General features: G+C 43.3%; 1 protein-coding gene across 2 annotated transcripts in view; it reads left to right on the top strand.

The window, feature by feature from the left end:
• Positions 1-574: 574 nt before the first annotated feature.
• Positions 575-21,096, top strand: part of LOC128491171 (organic cation/carnitine transporter 2-like) — a 66,590-nt gene continuing 46,068 nt past the window's right edge. For both annotated transcript variants that reach the window (XM_053463395.1, XM_053463394.1), the window contains exon 1: positions 575-1,033. In XM_053463395.1, the coding sequence (XP_053319370.1) occupies positions 641-1,033 (393 nt within the window). In that variant the 5' untranslated portion in view covers positions 575-640. The remainder of the gene's footprint in view (positions 1,034-21,096) is intronic.

Here is a 21,096-nt window from a genome sequence, read left to right as displayed (position 1 = left end):
GTGTGAATTAATGAGCTGTAACCTGACCCCAGAGTCTGTGTCTGAGTGCTCTGCAGATGACTCACAGCTCTAGGATCAGGTTACAGCTGCATGATTCACAGACTGAACCGCTACAAATGAATCGTTCAGTCTAGTGAACCGATTCATCCGGATCACTAAAAAGAACCGGATCAAATGAACGATTCGTTCATGATCCGGACATCACTACTGGGAAACGGTAACTCCTGTGAGTCACACGTAATGATCCGAAGATTCGGATCATGAATCGGATCATTTCAATGAACGAGTCGAAATGATCCGATTCTCTTTACTGATCCAAACTTCTCATCACTACTAAATGTAATTATTTTTTATTTTAAACGCAAAAATAATTATGTAAAAAAAGGTCCGCTTGCTACCTTTATCATGTGCTTTGGGCGGTGGGTGGAAAAAACAATGCACCATAGTCTTAACGGCCACAGCATCCCCACCAATGATCGGATGAGAGCTCTCGTAAATCAAGCTGAGGCTCCACCCTTTTTTCAGACGTACTCATTGGGGGCGTGTGGTTCAAAAATCAAAATGAAGGGAGACAAGTAGTAATGTTTATGAGCAACCGGCTTCGCCGGGTTAGCGTTTTGTTAGTTGTGGTAGTTCAGCCATGCTTGATTATGATCAAGCCACCTCGTTCCTGGGGGAATGGGGTCCGTTCCAGCTCATAATATTCTTCATGCTCAGTGCCAGCATAATACCTAATGGCTTCAATGGCATGTCTGTAATGTTCCTAGCAGCGATCCCGGAACATCATTGCCTGGTCCCGGAGAGCTCTAACCTGAGCCAGGCATGGAGGAATGTGAGCATCCCCTGGGAAATGAAGGAAGGAGTGCAGGTGCAGAGTCAGTGCCAAAGGTACCGACTGGAAACGCTGAGTAAATACTCCGCCAAGGGACTGCTCCCTGGCAAGGACGTCAATGTGAGTGAGATAGAGCTTGAGAAATGTCTGGATGGATGGACCTACAGTCAAGAACTTTATATCTCCACCATAGTAACAGAGGTGAGTGTATTAAGATGAGTACACTTATTTCGAATACTTATGTAAATGAGTTAGGAGAACGTATATGTATTTGCTAGCTTTATCTGTGAGTATCACTTTGCACTAGCGTTTTTAAGATTATTTTGACTAAATGTGTCAAAAATAAGTGACCTGTCGGAAAGTTTTTTTTTTTTTTTTTCTTTGTGGCAAGAGGCCAGTTGAAGTGTAATTGGCTCGTATTATCTGAAGTTTACATACTTACGCACGTGTATCATTAGGTCTTATCATTTTTGTGTCAGTGGAACACATTCAAACGATAATGTTGCTCTCTCAACGCCGTTTTCCATATTTAAAATGTGATTATTTACATGTCCCGGTAATACTAAATCCGCCTAGTCCACGCCATTTTTCAAATTGATTATATCATTTCTGGCCCGTGGCCGTTTTAAACCATCATTTAATTATCAATGTTGCAAACAAGTGTTAACGAGTGTTCTTGTTCCAGTCACTGCATGATGTCTTATGCAAGGGAGACATCAGCTGTTACACAACTATTCTGGACGCATAGCTTGCCTCAACGCAACAGTCATTGGCAATGCTCTCCAAAAATGTAGTAACCCTGTGTCTTTTCTACTTACCTCAATGTGCAATAAGCGACTTATTACTTGTTTAATTATTTAGCTTAAAGCAGCATTGACACAGCTCCCTTTCTCAACTGCATTTTACGCGATGCCTGTTACGAAATCATGTATTAGGTGGAGAACATTCCATAAAAAAATAATTATGTAACTTCAGCATCAAATTACTTGGACATGGCGTGAAGGTGTAAAACCTCGTCGCATCGGTTACTTAACTAAAGTAGGAACGCGCATGTAAACCTGAAATAAACATACAGATATATTGTGTATAAAAGGATGTGGGACTCTATTTGGAGTTTCACAATTGCAGCAAATGAAACATTTACACCTTTCACATGCATTTACAGGTGACAGGTTAAACCCCATTAAAAACCTAAACTGTTTTCCTTGTGTACCTTACGCTGTCAGTTGCCATTGGCCTGTCTGTCTTGTACTATAATTTTGCTAACACTTGAGATCTTACCCCAAAGCTTTTGATAATAAAGGAGACAGCCTCCCTCCAAGAAAAAACACATTCTGTATAAAATGTTTATGAAAGTATTTATTTTGTGTACTCTTTGAACATTTGTTTGTATTGAGCTCTAATTTTCTTTTTTATTTGCTGGACCCATCCAAGTTAGTTTTTTACTTTTCAGAACAAGAAGGATTTTCTCTAAATACCTTTATTTTAGTCATATCTAGTTTACTATAAAAAAAATGGTGAAATATTGAAAGTTCCCTCGCTTATATTTGAAAATGCTTTTACTCAAATTTTACAAATGCTAATGAAAAAAACCTGCTTAACAGATTCTAATATTTGTTTTGCAAGTTATAGGGCAATAAGTACAAGTAGTGTATTGCTATTTTAACTGCTTCCTGAAAATGGCTTTTGTGTACGCTTGCGACAATGGCTGTTCGAACATTTCTGCAGTGCTCATGTTTAGCTTTTCTTTTCTCTTTTACTGTTACCCCACAAGTTATATTTTGTTTTGTTTTTTTTAGGACAAGAACATCTTTATTTAGATGCCATTATTTTGATCCTATTTTACTATTAAAAAAAAGTGTAAAATATGCCAAAAAATGTAGAAAAAAACTTTTACTACAAAAGCTACATATATTCTACTATAGCTTAATGGAGTACTATTTGTCCTGAGGTTAAAATTACGCAAAGTTTTTATGCTTTTTTTTTTTTCCTTTGTATATTGCTGTTTCAAAACAGTCTAGTCATTCTGCCCCTGTGTGCTATTTGGTACATCTTAGAAGCCAGTCAATTGTTAACCTCTCATCAAACCATATATGTTTGAAAGCTAGGCACCGAAGGGTATTTCAAATGCTATATTTCAAACGGCCTTTGTCAAACTTTGTGGTACCGTAATAATTGTTTGGATATTTGGACATCTGGTCAGTCTGTGCCCATGTCCTATTTTTGGGACATCTGAACGCGGCTGTTTCTATTTACCCATCTAATCATACATTTATTTTTAAACCAGACACCCCAACATGCCAGTATTTTAACTCTTCCTATGAGAGGCTTTTTCTGAAAATGTAGCACTATAAACTCTAGCACTAAACAACATGATTACCATCCATATGTAAAAAAAAGAAAATCAGATGTTTAATTTATATAAGACATTTGAAGCTTCTTAAAACCAGAAAACCACACAAAAAATCTTATTTTTCTATTATGTAATCTACAATTCTTAAATTTATTGCTGCAAGCTCTAAAGCTGCAGTTATAATTCTTACAAATTACCAACCGTTTACCAAAAATAATGACAAAGCAACAGTAGCATTAATGCTAGCAGTAGCAGTGTCCATATATAGCATTAATATTTCATTATCCAAGAATTCCTTTTTAAACAGACCTCCCACAAAACCATAACTAATTTAATTTAGATTATTTCTTAATCTGCCTTGTAATATGTGAAAACAGGGATTTCTTACATGGAATAACTCTGGACGTGAATATACAACAACAATTTCTGAAGTGCTTTAACTCCTTCAATCCCAGGGGTTTTTGGTACCTCAAAGCCCGGAGCAATTTTGCCATTTTTGCGCTATGTCGGTTCAGAGATTATTCTCTTTTCCTGTGAATAGTGTACCCGTGGAAACTATATATTGTTTTTTCAAGGAGAGATAGACCTTTCTTTTAATACCATAGTTGGATGATTAGCTGAAAATTTTGAATGAGAAATTTAGTAAAAACTAGAGAAAATTAGAAAAAAATAAACTGATTTTTTTTTACATTTTTACTTCTGAATCCTCACAAAATTAGGTAAAGTGATGGAAAATCCCCTCCAAGTTCATCAATTCAGGTGTCCTGATTTCAGAAATACCTAATTTATATAGATTTTCCCAGCACCAGGGAGCATGCTATAAGGTGTACAGTTTTTGTATAATTTTTATGCCTATGGTTTAACGCAGGGCTCGACAAATCCCAGGCGCCAGGTCGCCATGGCGACAGAGAATTTTGTCCTGGCGCCTAGGTTTTGTCAGCCTCTTACATCCAGAAAAAATTGTGGATGTAAGAGGGCGAGTCACCACACGGTGGCGCTGCTGCTGTCTGCCCAGGAGTCTGGGCAGACAGCAACGCCACTCCGAGCCCGCCCCCGAGCCTGAGATCACTCCCACGGAGTGAGCCTGTAGGCTGAAAACGCGGTTGCTGCAAAACCAGCAATCGCGTTTTCAGCTGCCACAGGCAGCTTCAGGGAAGGGGGTTGTGTGTTGATTGGGTCCCCACACAAGTGTGGTTACCTGACACAACACCCCCCAGCTGCCTGATCGCTCCATGAGAGCGACAGCGCAGCGTTAACCCCTTCAATGCCGCGATCGTGGCATTTAGGGGTTAATTCCCGTTTTGTACGGGGCTCTGCTGCTGGTAGTCTGCCTGGCAGACAACCAACAGCAAAAACGAGCCCCCACAAGCCCTGTGATGACTCCTGTAGGCATGGAAGCCTACAGCAGTCATCAGAGACTCCCCCCTGCAATGGCTAGTCTATAGACCAGCAATTTGAGTCCCAGCTGCCAGAGGCTGGAGAGCAGCCCCAACACTCCCCTGCTGCCTGATGACTCCCGGAGAGCGACAGTGCAGCGTTAACCCCTTCAATGCCACAATTGTGTATGACACATTGGTGGCATTGCAGGGGTTAATATTTGTCCACACAAGCTTGTGGGGACTAAATATCAGTCAATGCTGTGCTCCAATGGAACATCAGCATTGAAAGGGTTAAAAAAATAATAATAAAAAATAAAAAAACAGCACTGGCCTGAAAGTACAGGGTGCTTCCAGGTCAAATGCTGTGAGTTTAGTAAGTGGGCTGATGATGATCAGATCACTCCTGACCAACTGTTGGTTTTAAAAAATCCTGGCTCCTAACTTTTTTACCTGGCGCCTAGATTCACAACAAATTTGTCAAGCCCTGGTTTAACGGGTTTGGGGGTTGTGAACGGGGGCAGGAGGGTTATACTGGCTAGATGTTATGCTAAGGCAGGCATGTCCAAAGTCCGGCCCGCGGGCCAATTGCGGCCCGCGTTCCGGACTGATACGGCCCCCAAGTGAGCCACGGGACTTGGCGTCATCAGCCGGCGCAGGGAGAAGGAAAGCGCGAGATTTGGGCTTTCCTTCTCCCTGCGCCGGCACACACCCCTCAGTAGCGTACCGAGCGGGGGGCGGTCCGCACCGGGTGCCGCTCATCAGAGGGGTGGCAACTTGCCGGCACCCCTCCAGAGACGGACAGTAATGTCCGCCGCTGGAGGAGCAGGCTCGCAAGGGAGCGGTATCGGAGGTCTTTAACAGACCACCGGCTCCCTTGAGTGATTTTAAGCCGGTTCAAGGATCTCCCTTGAACCGGGCTTAAAATCACTCAAGGGAGCCGGAGGTCTGTTAAAGACCTCCGATACCGCTCCCTTGCGATCCGCGCGGCAACAGCTGTTGTGCGCCGGGGTTTGTTGTCAGATCCCGGGGCACAACACTGAAGCCGCGCCCACCGCTGTCCGTGCCCTCTGAACCCCGTGCCCTCAGAAGAAGACAGAAGAACTGAAGAAGAAGAGGAGCGAAGAGCAGGAAAATGAGCTGTAACGAGAAAAGAGGAAAGGTAAGAAAGCATACAGTGAGAGTGGATTGGTGTATGTGTGTGGATTGGTATGTGTGTGGATTAGTGTATGTGTGTGGATTAGTATATGTGTGGATTAGTATATGTGTGGATTGGTGTATGTGTGTGGATTGGTGTATGTGTGTGGATTATTATATGTGTGGATTGGTGTATGTGTGTGGATTGGTATATGTGTGGATTGGTATGTGTGTGGATTGGTGTGTGTGTGTGGATTATTATATGTGTGGATTGGTATGTGTGTGTGGATTGGTATATGTGTGGATTGGTATGTGTGTGGATTGGTGTGTGTGTGTGGATTATTATATGTGTGGATTGGTATGTGTGTGTGGATTGGTATGTGTGTGGATTGGTGTGTGTGTGGATTGGTATGTGTGTGTGGATTGGTATGTGTGTGTGGATTGGTGTATGCGTGTGGATTGGTGTATGCGTGTGGATTGGTGTATGCGTGTGGATTGGTGTATGCGTGTGGATTGGTGTATGCGTGTGGATTGGTATGCGTGTGGATTGGTGTATGCGTGTGGATTGGGGTATGTGTGTGTGTTGGTATGTGTGTGTGGATTGGTATGTGTGTGTGGATTGGTATGCGTGTGGATTGGTATGCGTGTGGATTGGTAAGTGTGTGAGAGTGATGGGTGTTATGCTGTACCATTTCCAATGTATTTTTCATTATATAATTATGCTCTAAAGTACATCATAACTCCCATCACTCTATACTGTTCCATACAGTGGCAGAGCTGGGAGACAGAGGCCTTGCACCCCCACCGCAGGACTCCTGAAAGGTAAGTGAACTTCAAAGAGGGAGAGGGTAGATAGTTAGGAGGGGTAGATAGGGCAGAAGGGAGCGAGAAGTGGTAGATAGGGCAGAAGGGAGCGAGAAGGGGTAGATAGGCCAATCATACTCCTATCATGCCAAGTCTGCGAGTGCCTCCTGGAATCTGGGTATGCCTGGGCATGATAGGAATGTGATTGCTGTTAACAATTATATATATATATATATATATTGTTATTTAATTGTTTTGTCCTATTTTGGTGTGTTACTTACTTTAAATAAGTGTTAGATTTTTTTTATGGTGTGTGTGGGGGGGGTCATATTCAGTTTCGGCCAGGTAGTTTTGAAGTGTGTGTGTGGGGGGGTGCCACATACAGGATCCGCCCCGGGTGCCAAATACTCTAGGTACGCCCCTGCCCTCCCCTACACAATTTCTTCATCAGATGCCCTGTGGCTGTGTGTGCCGGCGCAGGGAGAAGGAAAGCCCAAATCTTGCGATCTCGGACGTCGCTAGATTTGGGCTTTCCTTCTCCCTGCGCCGGCACACACAGCCACAAGGGCATCTGATGAAGAAATTTGTAGGCAGTGGCGGAACTACCGGGGTCGCGACTGCGACCGGGCCCTGGAGTTCTGCCAGTCAGTGGGGCACAAGGGGTGCCGAGCGGTTGCTGAAAACGACCGCTCGGCACCTCTTGGGCCCCCCAGACTGACAGAAATCCAGGACTCCTCTGCTCGCCGCCGCCTGCCTCTGCGCTGCCCAGAGTGCAGTGTTGGAAGTGTGAGGTGTTTGTCTCGGGTGCCGGCGCTTCACGCTGAGCGCTGGCATATGACGGCACTCAGCAGTGAAGCGCCGGCACCCGAGACAAACGCCTCACGCTCCCAACACAGGAGTTGACGGTAAGTGACCTACAAAGGGGAGTAGGGAGGGAGTGGGTAGATCGTGAGAAGGGGGGGTAGGGAGGGAGGGAGGGAGAGGGTAGATCGTGAGAAGGGGGGTAGGGAGGGAGAGGGTAGATCGTTAGAAGGGGGGTAGGGAGGGAGAGGGTAGATCGTGAGAAGGGTAGGGAGGGAGAGGGGAAATTGTGAGAAGGGGGGTAGGGAGGAAGAGGGGAAATTGTGAGAAGGGGGGGTAGGGAGGAAGAGGGGAGATTGTGAGAAGGAGGGGTAGGGAGGAAGAGGGGGAGATTGTGAGAAGGAGGGGTAGGGAGGAAGAGGGGAGATTGTGAGAAGGGGGGTAGGGAGGGAGAGGGGAGATTGTGAGAAGGGGGGTAGGGAGGGAGAGGGGAGATTGTGAGAAGGGGGGTAGGGAGGGAGAGGGGAGATTGTGAGAAGGGGGGTAGGGAGGGAGAGGGGAGATTGTGAGAAGGGGGGTAGGGAGGGAGAGGGGAGATTGTGAGAAGGGGGAGTAGGGAGGGAGAGGGGAGATTGTGAGAAGGGGGGTAGGGAGGGGAGATAGTGAGAAAGGGATAGATGTGGTATGCCGTTTTCAATAAACTTTGCATAAAATAGTTAATTTGCATTAAATTTTAATGGTTCAGAAAATGTCAGGCAAAATGGTCGGCCCTCGCACATGTTCACTTCATCAAATCTGGCACTCTTCGAAAAAAGTTTGGACATGCCTGTGCTAAGGCAATGGGATGTAAGGTTTTATAATTTTTTTAAATTTTATTTTTTTTTACACAAAAATGGTTAGAGGTCCTCTTTGGGACCCCCTGAACATGCCAGTGATGTCACAATGACATCACAGCTCACATTATAATTTTTTTTATTGATTTTTTTTTTTTTACTATTTTTTAAATGAATAAACTTTTTTTTTTTTTCCTGCTTTTCTGTTTCAGGACGGGAGGGGGGGGTGAGAGACATGGTTTCTCCCTCCCCTCCCCGTGATCCCCCTGCACTGATCTCTATGCAGGTCCTCACAGACGTGCATAGAGATCGCAGCGTCTGTGTCTCATCCCTGCAGGGGATATCCTGTCCTCCGATGACCTTCCGGGTTTACGTCAGCAGTGACCCAACCCGGAAGGGGATTGCGCGATCGGGCAGTTTGAAATGTAACAGCTTTCTGGCTTTCATGCCGGAAGCTGTTACAGCAGATCGGATAGCAGAAACAGTGGGGAGTCCAGGCTGTCAAACGACAGCCTGATCTCCCGTGCAGCGGCAGGGATGTGTCCCTAACGGTGCAAGAAGGGCTGGACGTACCGGGACGTCCATAGGGGTTTCTTAATAAGCGTTTTTTGGACGTCCCGGTACGTCTATAGGGGATTGAAGGGGTTAACAACCAATGACATGTCTGGCACATCATTAAATAAGCTTAGAAAAGAGATCTAAGGTTGCTTTCTTCACTTAACCCCTTATGGACAATACAGTTTCTTACTCATAGGATATTGTGGGACAATGGGCTCTTTTAACATATTTCAGTGTTGCTGTGATTTTCTTCTTTCTCATTTCGTGCTCCCACACACATTATATACTGTTTTTTTTTTTGTTTTTTTTTTTCTTCAGGACAAACTGGGCTTTCTTTAGATACCATTATTTTTATCATATCTAATTTACTATATAAAAAAAAGATAAACTGTGGTGATTGTTACTTTTTCTCACTTTTGAAACCAAAATCTTTTACTCATCTGCAAAAACTAATGAAAAAACCTGCTAAATAGATTCTACTATTTGTCCTAAGTTTAGAAATACCCAATGTGTTTGGTTTTTTGGCTTTTTTTTGCACGTTATGGGGCAATAAGTACCAGTAGCGTTTTGCTATTTCAAAAAAATTTTTTTCCACAAAGCTGGTCAATCTGCCCCATATCCTTTTTTGGGTATCTTTGAAGCTTGCCAATACAATTTACCCCATCAAACCAAATATTTTTTAAAACTAGACACCCCAAGGTATTTCAAATGCTGATATTTTACCCCTTCCCATGCACTAATTTTACCACCAGCCATTGTCAAACTTTATGGTAGTAAATTGTTTTTGTATTTTTTTTCACACACGTTGTACTTCAGGTATGAATTTACCGCTTCTTGTATATGTCGCTGCCAAACACCCCAATATGTGTTCAGTAACATCTCCTGAGCACAGTGATACCCCACATGCATGGGTTTGTTGGGTTATTTGGGAGGTAAAAGGCCACCTTGAGAAGTGTACATTTTTGGAGTTTGGATATCTGGTCAGTCTGTGCCCACGTCCCATATTTGGGACATCTTTGAAGCCAGCCAATTCAATTTACCCCCCTAGTGAATGACAGACCAGTGGTCACTGGTCTGTCGTTTAAGCCATCGATCGCCGTGATTCTCTGTGAATCACGGAGATCGGGAGGTTGTGAAGCCCCCTCTGGGGCATTGCTGGCTTGCCTCAATTAAGAATGCCCCTCACCAGATTTGCATCGCGCTCGGGGGCGTGTTTAACAGACCGGTTATTTGCATCACTGGTCTGTTTAAAGTGCTGATCTCGGCGATCGGAAGGTCTGAAATTTTTTTTTTTTTTTGTTTGCCTGGACAGCCTCAACAGCAATACTGCCGATCACAGCGCAAACGTCACGATCAACGGCAAATAACGTTACCACGTACATGTACAGGCATTGTCATTAAGGGGTTAAAAGAGCTTAGGGGTTGATCAACGATCGCGTTCAGCGACAACGAAAACCCACCTGTGGGCGCACTGTGACCTCTCCAGACAGAGAACATACGCACCCTGCATTCAACAATGGAAGTCAATGGAGCCTAGCTTTCTAATCACAATGATTAGTAAAATAGAAACAAATTAACATAGTTTAACCCCTTCGTGACAAAGGCTGATTTTACTTTTTGTACCTTTCGTGACAATGGCCATTTAACATTTCTGCACTGCTCGTGTTTAGCTGTAATTTTCTTCTTTCCCGTTTACTGAACCCACACACATTAGATATTGTTTTTTTCAGGACAAGAAGGGCTTTCTTTAGATGACATTGTTTTGATTGTATCATATTATTTACTATTAAAAAAAGTATAAAATATGGTGAAACATTTAGAAAAAAATTACTTTCTAACTTTTAGTTGAAAAATCTTTTACTCATCTATAAAAGGTAATGAAAAAACCTGCTAAATAGATTCTACTATTTGTCCTGAGTTTAGAAATACCCAATGTTTTTATGTTTTTTTTGCTTTTTTCTACACGTTATGGGGCAATAAGTACAGGTAGCGTTTTGCTATTTCAAAGCCATTTTTTCCAAATCTGGTAATTCTTCCCCCATGTGCCATTTCGGGTATCTTTGAAGCCGGCCAATGCAATTTACCCCATCAAGTCATATATTTTTGAAAACTAGACAGCCCAGGGTATTCCAAATGCTAGTATTTTAACCCTTTCCAAGCACTAATTCTACCATTAGCCTTTGTCAAACTTTATGGTAGTAATATTTTTTGCATTTGTTTTTTTCACACACATTTTACTTTAGGTATGAATAAACAGGTTCTGGTATATGTCACTATCATAAAACACCCCCATATGTGTTCAGCAACATCTCCTGAGTACAGCGATACCTCACATGAATGATTTTGCCTGGCTGTTTGGGGGCAAAAGGGCCACATTTGAGGCATGCGCATTTTTCAACGTTGAACTTTGGCATTTGGGGATCCACTGCCCATGCCTTATTTGGTACATCTTTGAGCCAGGCCATTTCAGTGTGCCCAACAAAACCATATATTTTTGAAAACTAGACACCCCAGGGTATTTTAAATGCTGGTATTTTAACTCTTTGCATGCACACATTTTACCACCAGAATTTTTTTCAAAGTTTGCAGTAGTATTCTTTTGTGTGTATTTTTCTCCCACAAACCTACGTTATGTATGAATTTACAGCTCCTGGTATATGCCGCTGTCACATGACACCCCAATATGTGTTAAGCAACATCTCCTGAGTACAGTGATACCCCACATGCATGGGTTTGTCATTTTTGGGGGGAATTAAAAGGCCACATTTGGTACGTGTGCATTTTTCTAATTGGTAATTAGATGTGTGGCCATCCTTCCCCCGTGTTAATTGGGACATTGTTGAACCCGGCCAATTCAATTTACCCCATCAAATCATACATTTTTTAAAAGTAGACACCCCATGGGCATTTAATATGCCAGTATTTTAACTCTTTCCATGCAAGAAATTGTTTTAAGCTAATGTGCTAATTTTAGGACTTGCTCACAAAAATATATTTTTTATATATATTTTATTATTTTTTTGCCTTTTTTAAAAAAAAATTAACATTTTTTTTTCAACTTGAAGGTTCCCCTGATAGTGACATCAGAAGGAAATTATTTTTACATTTTACAGTTTTTTTTTACTATTTTTTTCTAATATCAAATTTTATTTTTTAATTTATTTATACGGATCTCACTGTGATTAGAAAGCTGGGCTCCATTGACTTGCATGGTTGAATGCAGTACCTGTATTCAACCTGCAAGTGGAGCCAGAGTTCTCTAGAGGGTCTGGAGACCTTCTAGCGAACTTTTGCATCTTTGTTTTTTTTTCCCGGGCCGCCGCCATCTTGCGGATGGTGAAGATTGCGTGCAGCTGCGGCTGTGACCGCTCTCCGGAGCGGTCACAGTCCATCCTGGGGTAAGTGTTTGGTGTCGCTGGATGCCTCCTGAACGAGGCATTCCAGCGACACCATTTAAGTTTAGGAGGTGATCGTTGATCGCCTCCTAAACGCTTTTAAAACGGGCGTCCGCCGCCATACATTGTATGGCGGATGTTGACGCTCCGGGGAGGGGCCAAACATGGCCCCTGGTGCCGATCGTGGCGTTGCTGAATGCCTCGAGGTCGTTGGGTGAAAAAATCGATTGTGTGCATCGCGTGTAGAGCTCTACGCGCTTGAGCGGAAGTTGTCTATGCGATTCGCGTAGACCTCTACACGCTGCCCGGACTAAGCACCGGGGACTCAGGTGCAGGGGACCTGGATCCTCCTGTGTTAAGCCCCCCCCCCAACTTATAGGTGTTTGAGTCCCCAGTGCTTAGTCCGGGCAGCGTGTAGAGGTCTACGCGAATCGCATAGACAACTTCCGCTCAAGCGCGTAGAGCTCTACACGCTGCCTGGACTAAGCACCGGCGACTCAGAACCACCGGTAAGCTTGGAGGAGGGAGTGTTAAATGGGGGGCATAAGGCGTTTCTGGAGGCAGAGTGCTCTGTGACATGCCTTTTAACCCCCTTAATGCCACTCTGCCTCCAGAAATGCCTTTTAACCCTCTATACGCCACTCTGCCACCTGAAATGCCTTATACCTCCCTATATGCCACTCTGCCCCATAATATGCCTTTTAACCCCCCTAAATGCCAGAATGGCATATAGGGGTATAAGGCAATTCTGGAGGCAGAGTGGCAGATAGAGGGTTAAAAAGCGTATCATGGGGCACAGTGGCATTTAGAGGGTATAAGGCATTTCTGGGGCAGATGTGCATAACTGGGGGGGCAGGTTTGAAAAAAGGAAATAAAAACAAAATATTTTTCTCAATCATAGCTTTTATTAACAAACAATTGTTCACATAGTTTACATGAATTAACATTTACTGGTAAAACTTTTTTCCTATAGGGTCGTCTTATATTCAAGCTTTTTCTTTTTTTCATAAATTAATATTCAGATTTTGGGGGGTCGTCTTATAATCAGGGTCGTCTTATAATCGAGCAAATACGGTATTATTACACAGTTGTTTTTGGCTCCTTTTTTCATAACTGATATCACCCAGATGCACTGATCAGGCTAGATAGTGAGTCATGGGGAGCAGAAAAGAACTGTCCAAAGATAATGGAATTTCAAAAAGATGGAAAAGCATATACAGTGAAGGAAACAATTACTTGATCCCCCTACTGATTTTGTAAGTTTGCTCGCTGACAGACATGATCAGTCTAATTTTAATGGTAGGTTTATTTGAGAAGTGAGAGACAGAATAACAACTAAAAATCCAGAATAACACACTTCAAATAAGTTATGAAATTGATTAGAATTTTACTCAGTGAAATAGTTATTTGATCCCCCTATCAATCGGCAAGATGTCTGGCTCCCGGTGTCTTTTATACAGGTAACGAGCTCTTAAAGGAGTGCTCCTAATCTCTGCTTGTTACCTGTATAAAAGCCACATGTCCACAGAAGCAATCAGATTCCAAACTCTCCAAAGAGCTTTCAAAGGATGTATGGGACAAAATTGTAGACCTACACAAGGCTGGAATTGCCCACAAGACCATCACCAAGCAGCTTGGTGAAAAGGTGACGACAGTTGGTACGATTATTCGCAAATGGAAGAAACACAAAATAACTGTCAATCTCCCTCGGTCTGGGGCTCCATGCAAGATCTCACTTCATGGAGTTTCAATGATCATGGGAACCGTGAGAAATCAGCCCAGAATTTCATGGGAGTGTCTTGTGAATGATATCAAGGCAGCTGGAACCATGGAAAACAATTGGTAACGCACTACGCCGTGAAGGACTGAAATCCTTCAGCGCCCGCAAGGTCCCTCTGCTCAAGAAAGCACATGTACAGGCCTGCCTGAAGTTTGCCAATGAACATCTGAATGATTCAGAGGAGAACTGGGTGAAAGTGTTGTGCTCAGATGAGACCAAAATCAAGCTATTTGACATCAACTCACCATGTTTGGAGGAGGAGGAGGAATGCTGCCTATGACACCACTGTCAAACATGGAAGTGGAAACTTTATGCTTGTGGGGTATATTTCTGCTACGGGGACAGGACAACTTCACCACATTAAACTGGGGGGGCAGGTTTGAAAAAAGGAAATAAAAACAAAATATTTTTCTCAATCATAGCTTTTGGATAGGGTACCGTGTACTATCAAATCTTGGGTGAGAACCTCCTTCCTTCACCCAGGGCATTGAAAATGGGTTGTGGATGGGGATTCCAGCATGACAATGACCCAAAACACACGGCCAAGGCAACAAAGGAATGGCTCAAGAAGAAGCACATTAAGGTCCTGGAATGGCCTAGCCAGTCTCCAGACCTTAATCCCATAGAAAAGCCGAAGGTTTGAGTTGCCAAAGGTCAGCCTTGAAACCTCAATGACTTGTAGATGAAGATCTACAAAGGAGAGTGTGACAAAATCCCTTCTGAGATGTATGCAAACCTGGTGGCCAAGTACAAGAAATGTCTGACCTCTGTGATTGCCAACAAGGGTTTTGTGAGCAAGTTCTAAATCACTTTTTGCAAAGGGGTCAAATACCTATTTCACTAATTAGAACGCTAATCAATTTTTTACTTCTTTGAAGTGTGGTGTTCTAGATTTTTTTGTTCTGTCTCTCACTGTCCAAATAAACCTACCATTAAAATTAGACTGATCATGTCTTTGTCAGTGGGCAAACTTACAAAATCAGCAGGGGTCAAAAATTTTTTTCCATCGCTGTAAAAAGCTATAACCAAATTCTCCACTTCTTAATAAGTGATTGAACGGTACTGACTGGCATTTTCAAGATTTTGGAAATCTCTTGATACAAAGCCAAGGTCAGGGTAGACCAAGAGATTTCAGCCACAACTGCCAGAAGAATTGTTTAGGACACAAAAAGAAAACTCCTCAGGAGAAATACAGGCTGCTCTGGAAAAGATGGTGTGGCTGTTTATAGGCGTACAATATGACGATACTTGAACAAAAATGAGCTGCATTGTTGAGTTGCCAAAAAGGAGACTTTAACGCACCAGTGCCACCAAAAAAGTCTGGTTACAATATGGCCGGCAACACCTTGACATGAGCTGTATGGTCATAACCGTAAGTGCTATGTTTGGAGAGGGGTCAACGCCTGTAGTGAAAAGAAAACCACCCCCACTGTGAAGCATAGTGGTGGCTTGCTGATGTTTTGGAGGCATGTGAGCTCTATAGGCACAGGGAATTTTGTGAAAATTGATGGCAAGATGATTGCAGCATGTTATCAGAAAATACTGGCAGACAATTTACGTTCTTCCGCACAAAAGCTGCACTTTCCAGCACCAAAATGATGTAAATGTGTTTACACCAGAAAAAGGTGAAGGTTCTGCAGTGGCCATCACAGGATCCTGACCTTAATATCGTCTAGCCGCTCTAGTCGTCTTGCATGAACCGCACATTTGAGATCTCCCCAAGGACTTTGCATGACCTGGAGGCACCTGCAAGAATTTGGGGTCTCGCAGACAACTATTACAAAAGACTGGTTAAATATGAATCCCATAAGAAATAAAAGAAATGTGTTTTGCCTACTCAGTCATGTTTTCTTTAAAAATGTTACACGTATAGCCAATTCTCCAAGGGTATTTAAACGTTTTATCGCAATCCAATGCATATGGTTACTACTCCAAGCTTAGGGTATTCTGCAGTCCAAGCCTGAACTAGTGAGTCCTGCGTATATGGAACTATTGAATGAAACCACTAATAGAAGATCAAAGTTACAGGACTCGCCACCCACGTCCAGCCTGCTTTTCTTACCCTTGTTCTTAATGCTGTCTTTCTTTCTTTACACAAAAGCGAGTTACGGATTTTCTATCTAAGGCTGAAAGAGAGCTCCTGGTCCACTTTCTTGATCCTTATACCTAGAATTTGCTGGATAATCCACCTTGTCTCAGTTCCACCTCTTCTGAATGAAAGGTGGATACCCCTCCTCTAAATAGACCGTCTTTTTACTCCTCTCTGTTTCAGGATGGTTCTGCTGCTAAGCACTTGTGAAGCCACTCAGAACTGCCACTCTTCAGTGCCGCTTCATTCCTCTATCCTTGGCTGAAGCAGTAAAAGGCTCAGCATTTTAGCGTAATCAGTCTGCCAACTGTGACAGGCCATCACACAGTGCTAAAATTCAAACTCCATGTCCTACCGGAACTGTCTTGAGCGAGATCTCCAGTTTTCAGCTCAGTGTAGGTATATATGCACATATTTTATATTTAAAGGTGTCCAGTATTTCACCCATACAGTAATTTGTTTTCAACTATTTTAGTTTGTTTTGCTTATGGTATGCTTTCAGATACCATTTTTTTGATCATAACTAATTTCCTATAAAAAATAAATAAAATATGGTGAAAAATTAAAAAAAAATCCCCCCTTTTCTCACTTTATTTGGAAATTGCTTAATAGATTCTGCTGTTTGTCCTCAGTTTTTATTTATTTATTTTTTGCTTTTTTTCTATAAGTTATTGCTATTTCAAAACCATTTTTTCTCTAATCTGGTCATTCTGCCCATGTGCTATTTCAGGTATCTTTAAAGCTGTCCAATGCAATTTACCAGGAATTTTTCCTTTAGCAAATCTTGATTTGGGTATTTTTTTTCGTTTCTTTCTTTTTAGACCAGAAAGGAAGAGGTGTCTACTACCTTGTCTTTGTAGTGCCAAATATTTCAGGTTAATCATAGACCGGTTCTTTTCATCATCTACCGAATGTTCAAGATGGAATCTGCCAAATCTAACCTAGAGATTCTCACTAAAGATGTTTTTCTGCAAACTCTGGACCTTATGCCCCCTGACGCTTACTTGCACTAATCAACCTGGAACCCCTAAGGTCTCTTTGTGCACGTGGACAATGAACGATTTTTTTGCAATAAATACATGCTAATGCATACAAATAAACACAGTTTACAGCAGTGTGACTTTTTTTCTTAGAGTTTGAATCTACTTGTTGATATAAACCTTTCTTTTAAGAATTGGGGGTAACAAGGAGTCAGGAAAATGTAAGCACTTTTGTACTTAGCAGACAAGGTATGATGTAACAGAGCCCTTTTCTGTTAGTTATATTGTCGTTGTCATGTGTTTATAGACCCTGTTAAAGGATTTTAGCCCTCCCCATATTCTCTTGAGTTTTCCCAAGTTGCTTTATGTGCCTTTGCTTGGGTTTTCAAATTGAAATTGTAGACACCATTTCAGTTAGTCTTTGCGCCCCCCCCTCCCTTCTCAAGTTGAAACCTGTATATCCCAACTAATGAAACCTCTCCCCTCATGCTCGAACCTCCTTTAGGCGGGGGATCAAAGCAGGCAATTCAATTTGACTTTCTATGTACGTACGAAGGTTACCCTTCAGCCTGGCTGTCATGCCCTGGCAGCTAAATGAAAAGAGTTTGAAAATACTGTGGTTTTTTTTTTTTGTTGTTTTTTTTTTGGGGGAGTGGGCAATTAGCTGCAAAGTCCATCCCAGACCCCTGCCCCACTGATTGCATATCAGATTTGACATGGAAACGGGTTAATCTAATCGGATAAAAAAAATGCCATAGCACTATGGAAGGTTAATTTCCATGTGATGTGAGGTTGCTTGCTGGCATGTATCGTATAACATGTGTGGCTCATATTGGAATTTTTTATGATGAATCCTGCTGCTGTCAGTGTACACAGTACTGATAATATTTTATAAAGGATTTGACTTTAATTATATATATATATATAATGTATGGGGATACAGTTATAAGGTCCCATTTTGCAGTCGTAACAGAATCTGGGCAACTCCCCCCCCCTGTTTAATCCAATCATTACCATGTCTGCTTGTTCACCATTTACCGTATTTCACCAAGTATAAGATGCACCTTAATTTTGGGGCCCAAAATTCTACAAAAATATATATTACATAGTTATTGTAATGGCTGCCTGGGCATGATATGAGTGTGATTGATGTTAGCTGCTAGCAATTGTTAGCATGCACATCACTTTCAGCCTCCCTGTGCCCCCTACTCACAGACACACACACTATAAGACGCACCAAGTTTTTAGACCCCAAATTATTCTAAGAAAGGTGCATCTTATACATGGGGAAATATGGTAATTGCCAGGCACCAGAGGGGTTACTTCCTTTTTTAGAATGTGCCAATATGTTTAGCTCTTCGAAAACAGCCCCCCAATATTCTGTTTGGGGAGAATACCTGATATGTAAATTTTATAGTGAATGTATTCTAGGGATGCAGCGAAATGCAAATTCTGGACCAAAACCGAAAATTCAGGATGCGCTTGGCCAAAATCGAAACCGAAAATGACCCCCTGACCCCATGTATATGAAATATTTCATTACATATACCGTATTGGCTCGAATATAGGCTGCACTTTTTCCCCCCACTTTAAGTCTTTAAAGTGGGGGTGCGGCCTATATTCGGGGTCTAGCGCCCGACGCCCGGGACATACAGTCCCGGGCGCCGGGCAGGCAGCGGGGTTAGGATACAGATCCCTGCAGCGGTGCAGGGGACCTGCATCCTACGGTCTGATACGCTCAGACAGCCTCCCCTGCCAGCACTTCCCATGCACTTCCCACGGGGGGAGTGCCGGCACGGGAGGTTGTCTAAGCGCATCGTGCAGACGTTCACCGGCAGCCGCAGCCGGTGAACGTCCGCACGATGCGTTTTACTCCTGCCCCCAAGACTCAGAGGATGTGCCAGCACCGCAAGTTGTATACGCGTACATGTCCCCCGCCGGCCCTGCAAGACAGTCGGGAGTCTCCTCTGGTAAATCAGGGGGGGGGGGATTAGGAAGACAGTGGCAGCATATCTCAGGCAGGGGGGGATTAGGAAGACAGTGGCAGCATATCTCAGGCGGGGGGGATTAGGAAGACATGGGCAGCATATCTCGGGGGGGGGATTAGGAAAACAGGGTCAGCATATCTCGGGGGGGATTAGGAAGACAGGGGCAGCATACCTCGGGGGGGAGGACAGTGGCAGCATATCTCGGGGGGGCAGTGGCAGCATGTTTTTTTGGTGCTTTTTTAAAGAAAAAAACTTTTTCTTTAAAAAAAGCACCAAACTTCTAGGGTGCGGCCTATATACGGGGGCGGCCTATATCCGAGCCAATACGGTATATACACATACACACACACACACACACACACTATTTATATCTGATTGCTAACAGGAATCACACTCATACCATGCCCAGGCAACCAGTACATCCTGGAATCTGGGAATGCCTGGGCATGATAGGAGTGTGCTTGCTGTTGGCAATCATAAATCCATATGATTGCTAACAGCAATCTAGGGCTGCAACAACTAATCGATAAAATCGATAATAAAATTCGTTGCCAACGAATTTCATTATCGATTAGTTGAATCGATTATTATCGATTCTAAAATGAGGGTTTTAACCCTCATTATATAATCCGTTTAGTCTGACTCACAGCAGCAGCTCCTGCTTACCAGTCCCTCCCTGTAATCACTGTGACAACTGGCCCCGCCCCTTCCTTCTCCCAGAAGGCCAGAACCACATGGCTGTGACACTCATCTAACTGTAAGTATGGGGGTTAATTTAGGGGCAGTTATGGTTAATGGGGTGTTTAGGGTTAATTTAGGGGCAGTTATGGTTAATGGGGTGTTTAGGGGCAGCTATGGTTAATGGGGTGTTTAGGGGCAGTTATGGTTAATAGGGTGTTTAGGGTTAATTTAGGGGCAGCTATGGTTAATGGGGTGTTTAATGTTAATTTAGGAGCAGCTGTGGTTAATGGGGTGTTTGGGGTTAATTTGAGGCTGTTGTAGTTAATGGGGTGTTTAGGGTTAATTTAGGGGCTGTTGTGGTTGACAGGGTCTTTAGGGTTAATTTAGGGGATGCTGTGGTTAATGGGGTGTTTAGGGTTAATTTAGGGGCAGTTATGGTTGATGGGGTGTTTAGGGTTAATTTAGGGGTAGTTATGGTTAATGGGGTGTTTAGGGTTAATTTAATGAATGAGGACCGAGGGTTAATTTGATTAATTTAATAAAGTTAACTTAAGGTGCAGTCAGAGATAAAGGGGGGCCAAACTAAGGGGAATCTAAATCCTGGGGGCTGTGAAGATTAACCCAGTACTTATTTATAAAAGTATGGTGTCAGTGTGCTGTGAACGGGTCTGTGACTCTATGAGGGGACTATGAGATATCTGGGGTATATAAGGCATATCTGGGGAGGACGGAGTGACATATCTGGGGGTATAAGGCATATACAGTATATAAGGCATATGTGGGGAGGGCAGTGTGGCATGTCTGGGGAGGACGGAGTGGTGTATCAGGGTGTATAAGGCATATCTGGGGCCACAGTGGCATATCTGGGGGTAGAGTGGAGTGGCATATGTGGGGAGGGCAGCGTGGCATGTCTGGGAGGCAGTGTGGCATGTCTGGGGAGGATGGAGTGGTGTATCAGGGGGTATAAGGTGTATCAGGCACAGTGGCATATGTGGGGGTGGAGTGGTATATGTGGGAGGCAGCGTGGAGTGGTATATGTGGGAGGCAGCGTGGAGTGGCATATGTGGGAGGCAGGGTGGTATATGTGGGAGGCAGCGTGGCGTAGTATATGTTGGAGGCAGCGTGGAGTGGTATATGTTGGAGGTGGAGTGGCATATGTGGGAGGCAGCGTGGAGTGGTATATGTGGGAGGCAGCGTGGAGTGGTATATGTGGGAGGCAGCGTGGCATATGTGGGAGGCAGCGTGGCATGTCTGGGAGGCAGCGTGGCAAGCCTGGGCTCAAATGTGCATCAATTGGGGGGGGCTGGTTGGGAAATAAAGACAAGAAATGCATTTTATCAGTTTTTTTTTTATTCTGCTGTTTGTATTTAACATCATTTGTTTATTAAGTTATTTTAAATAAACGAAAAATTTACATTAATTTTTTTATCCGATTAATCGAAAAAATAATCGGCCAACTAATCGATTATGAAAATAATCGTTAGTTGCA

This window comes from Spea bombifrons, chromosome 4 (assembly GCF_027358695.1).
Source record: "Spea bombifrons isolate aSpeBom1 chromosome 4, aSpeBom1.2.pri, whole genome shotgun sequence".
NCBI classification, from domain to species: domain Eukaryota; kingdom Metazoa; phylum Chordata; class Amphibia; order Anura; family Pelobatidae; genus Spea; species Spea bombifrons.
The sequence above is the reverse complement of the archived record's forward strand: the minus strand, read 5'-3'. Positions and strand labels throughout refer to the sequence as shown.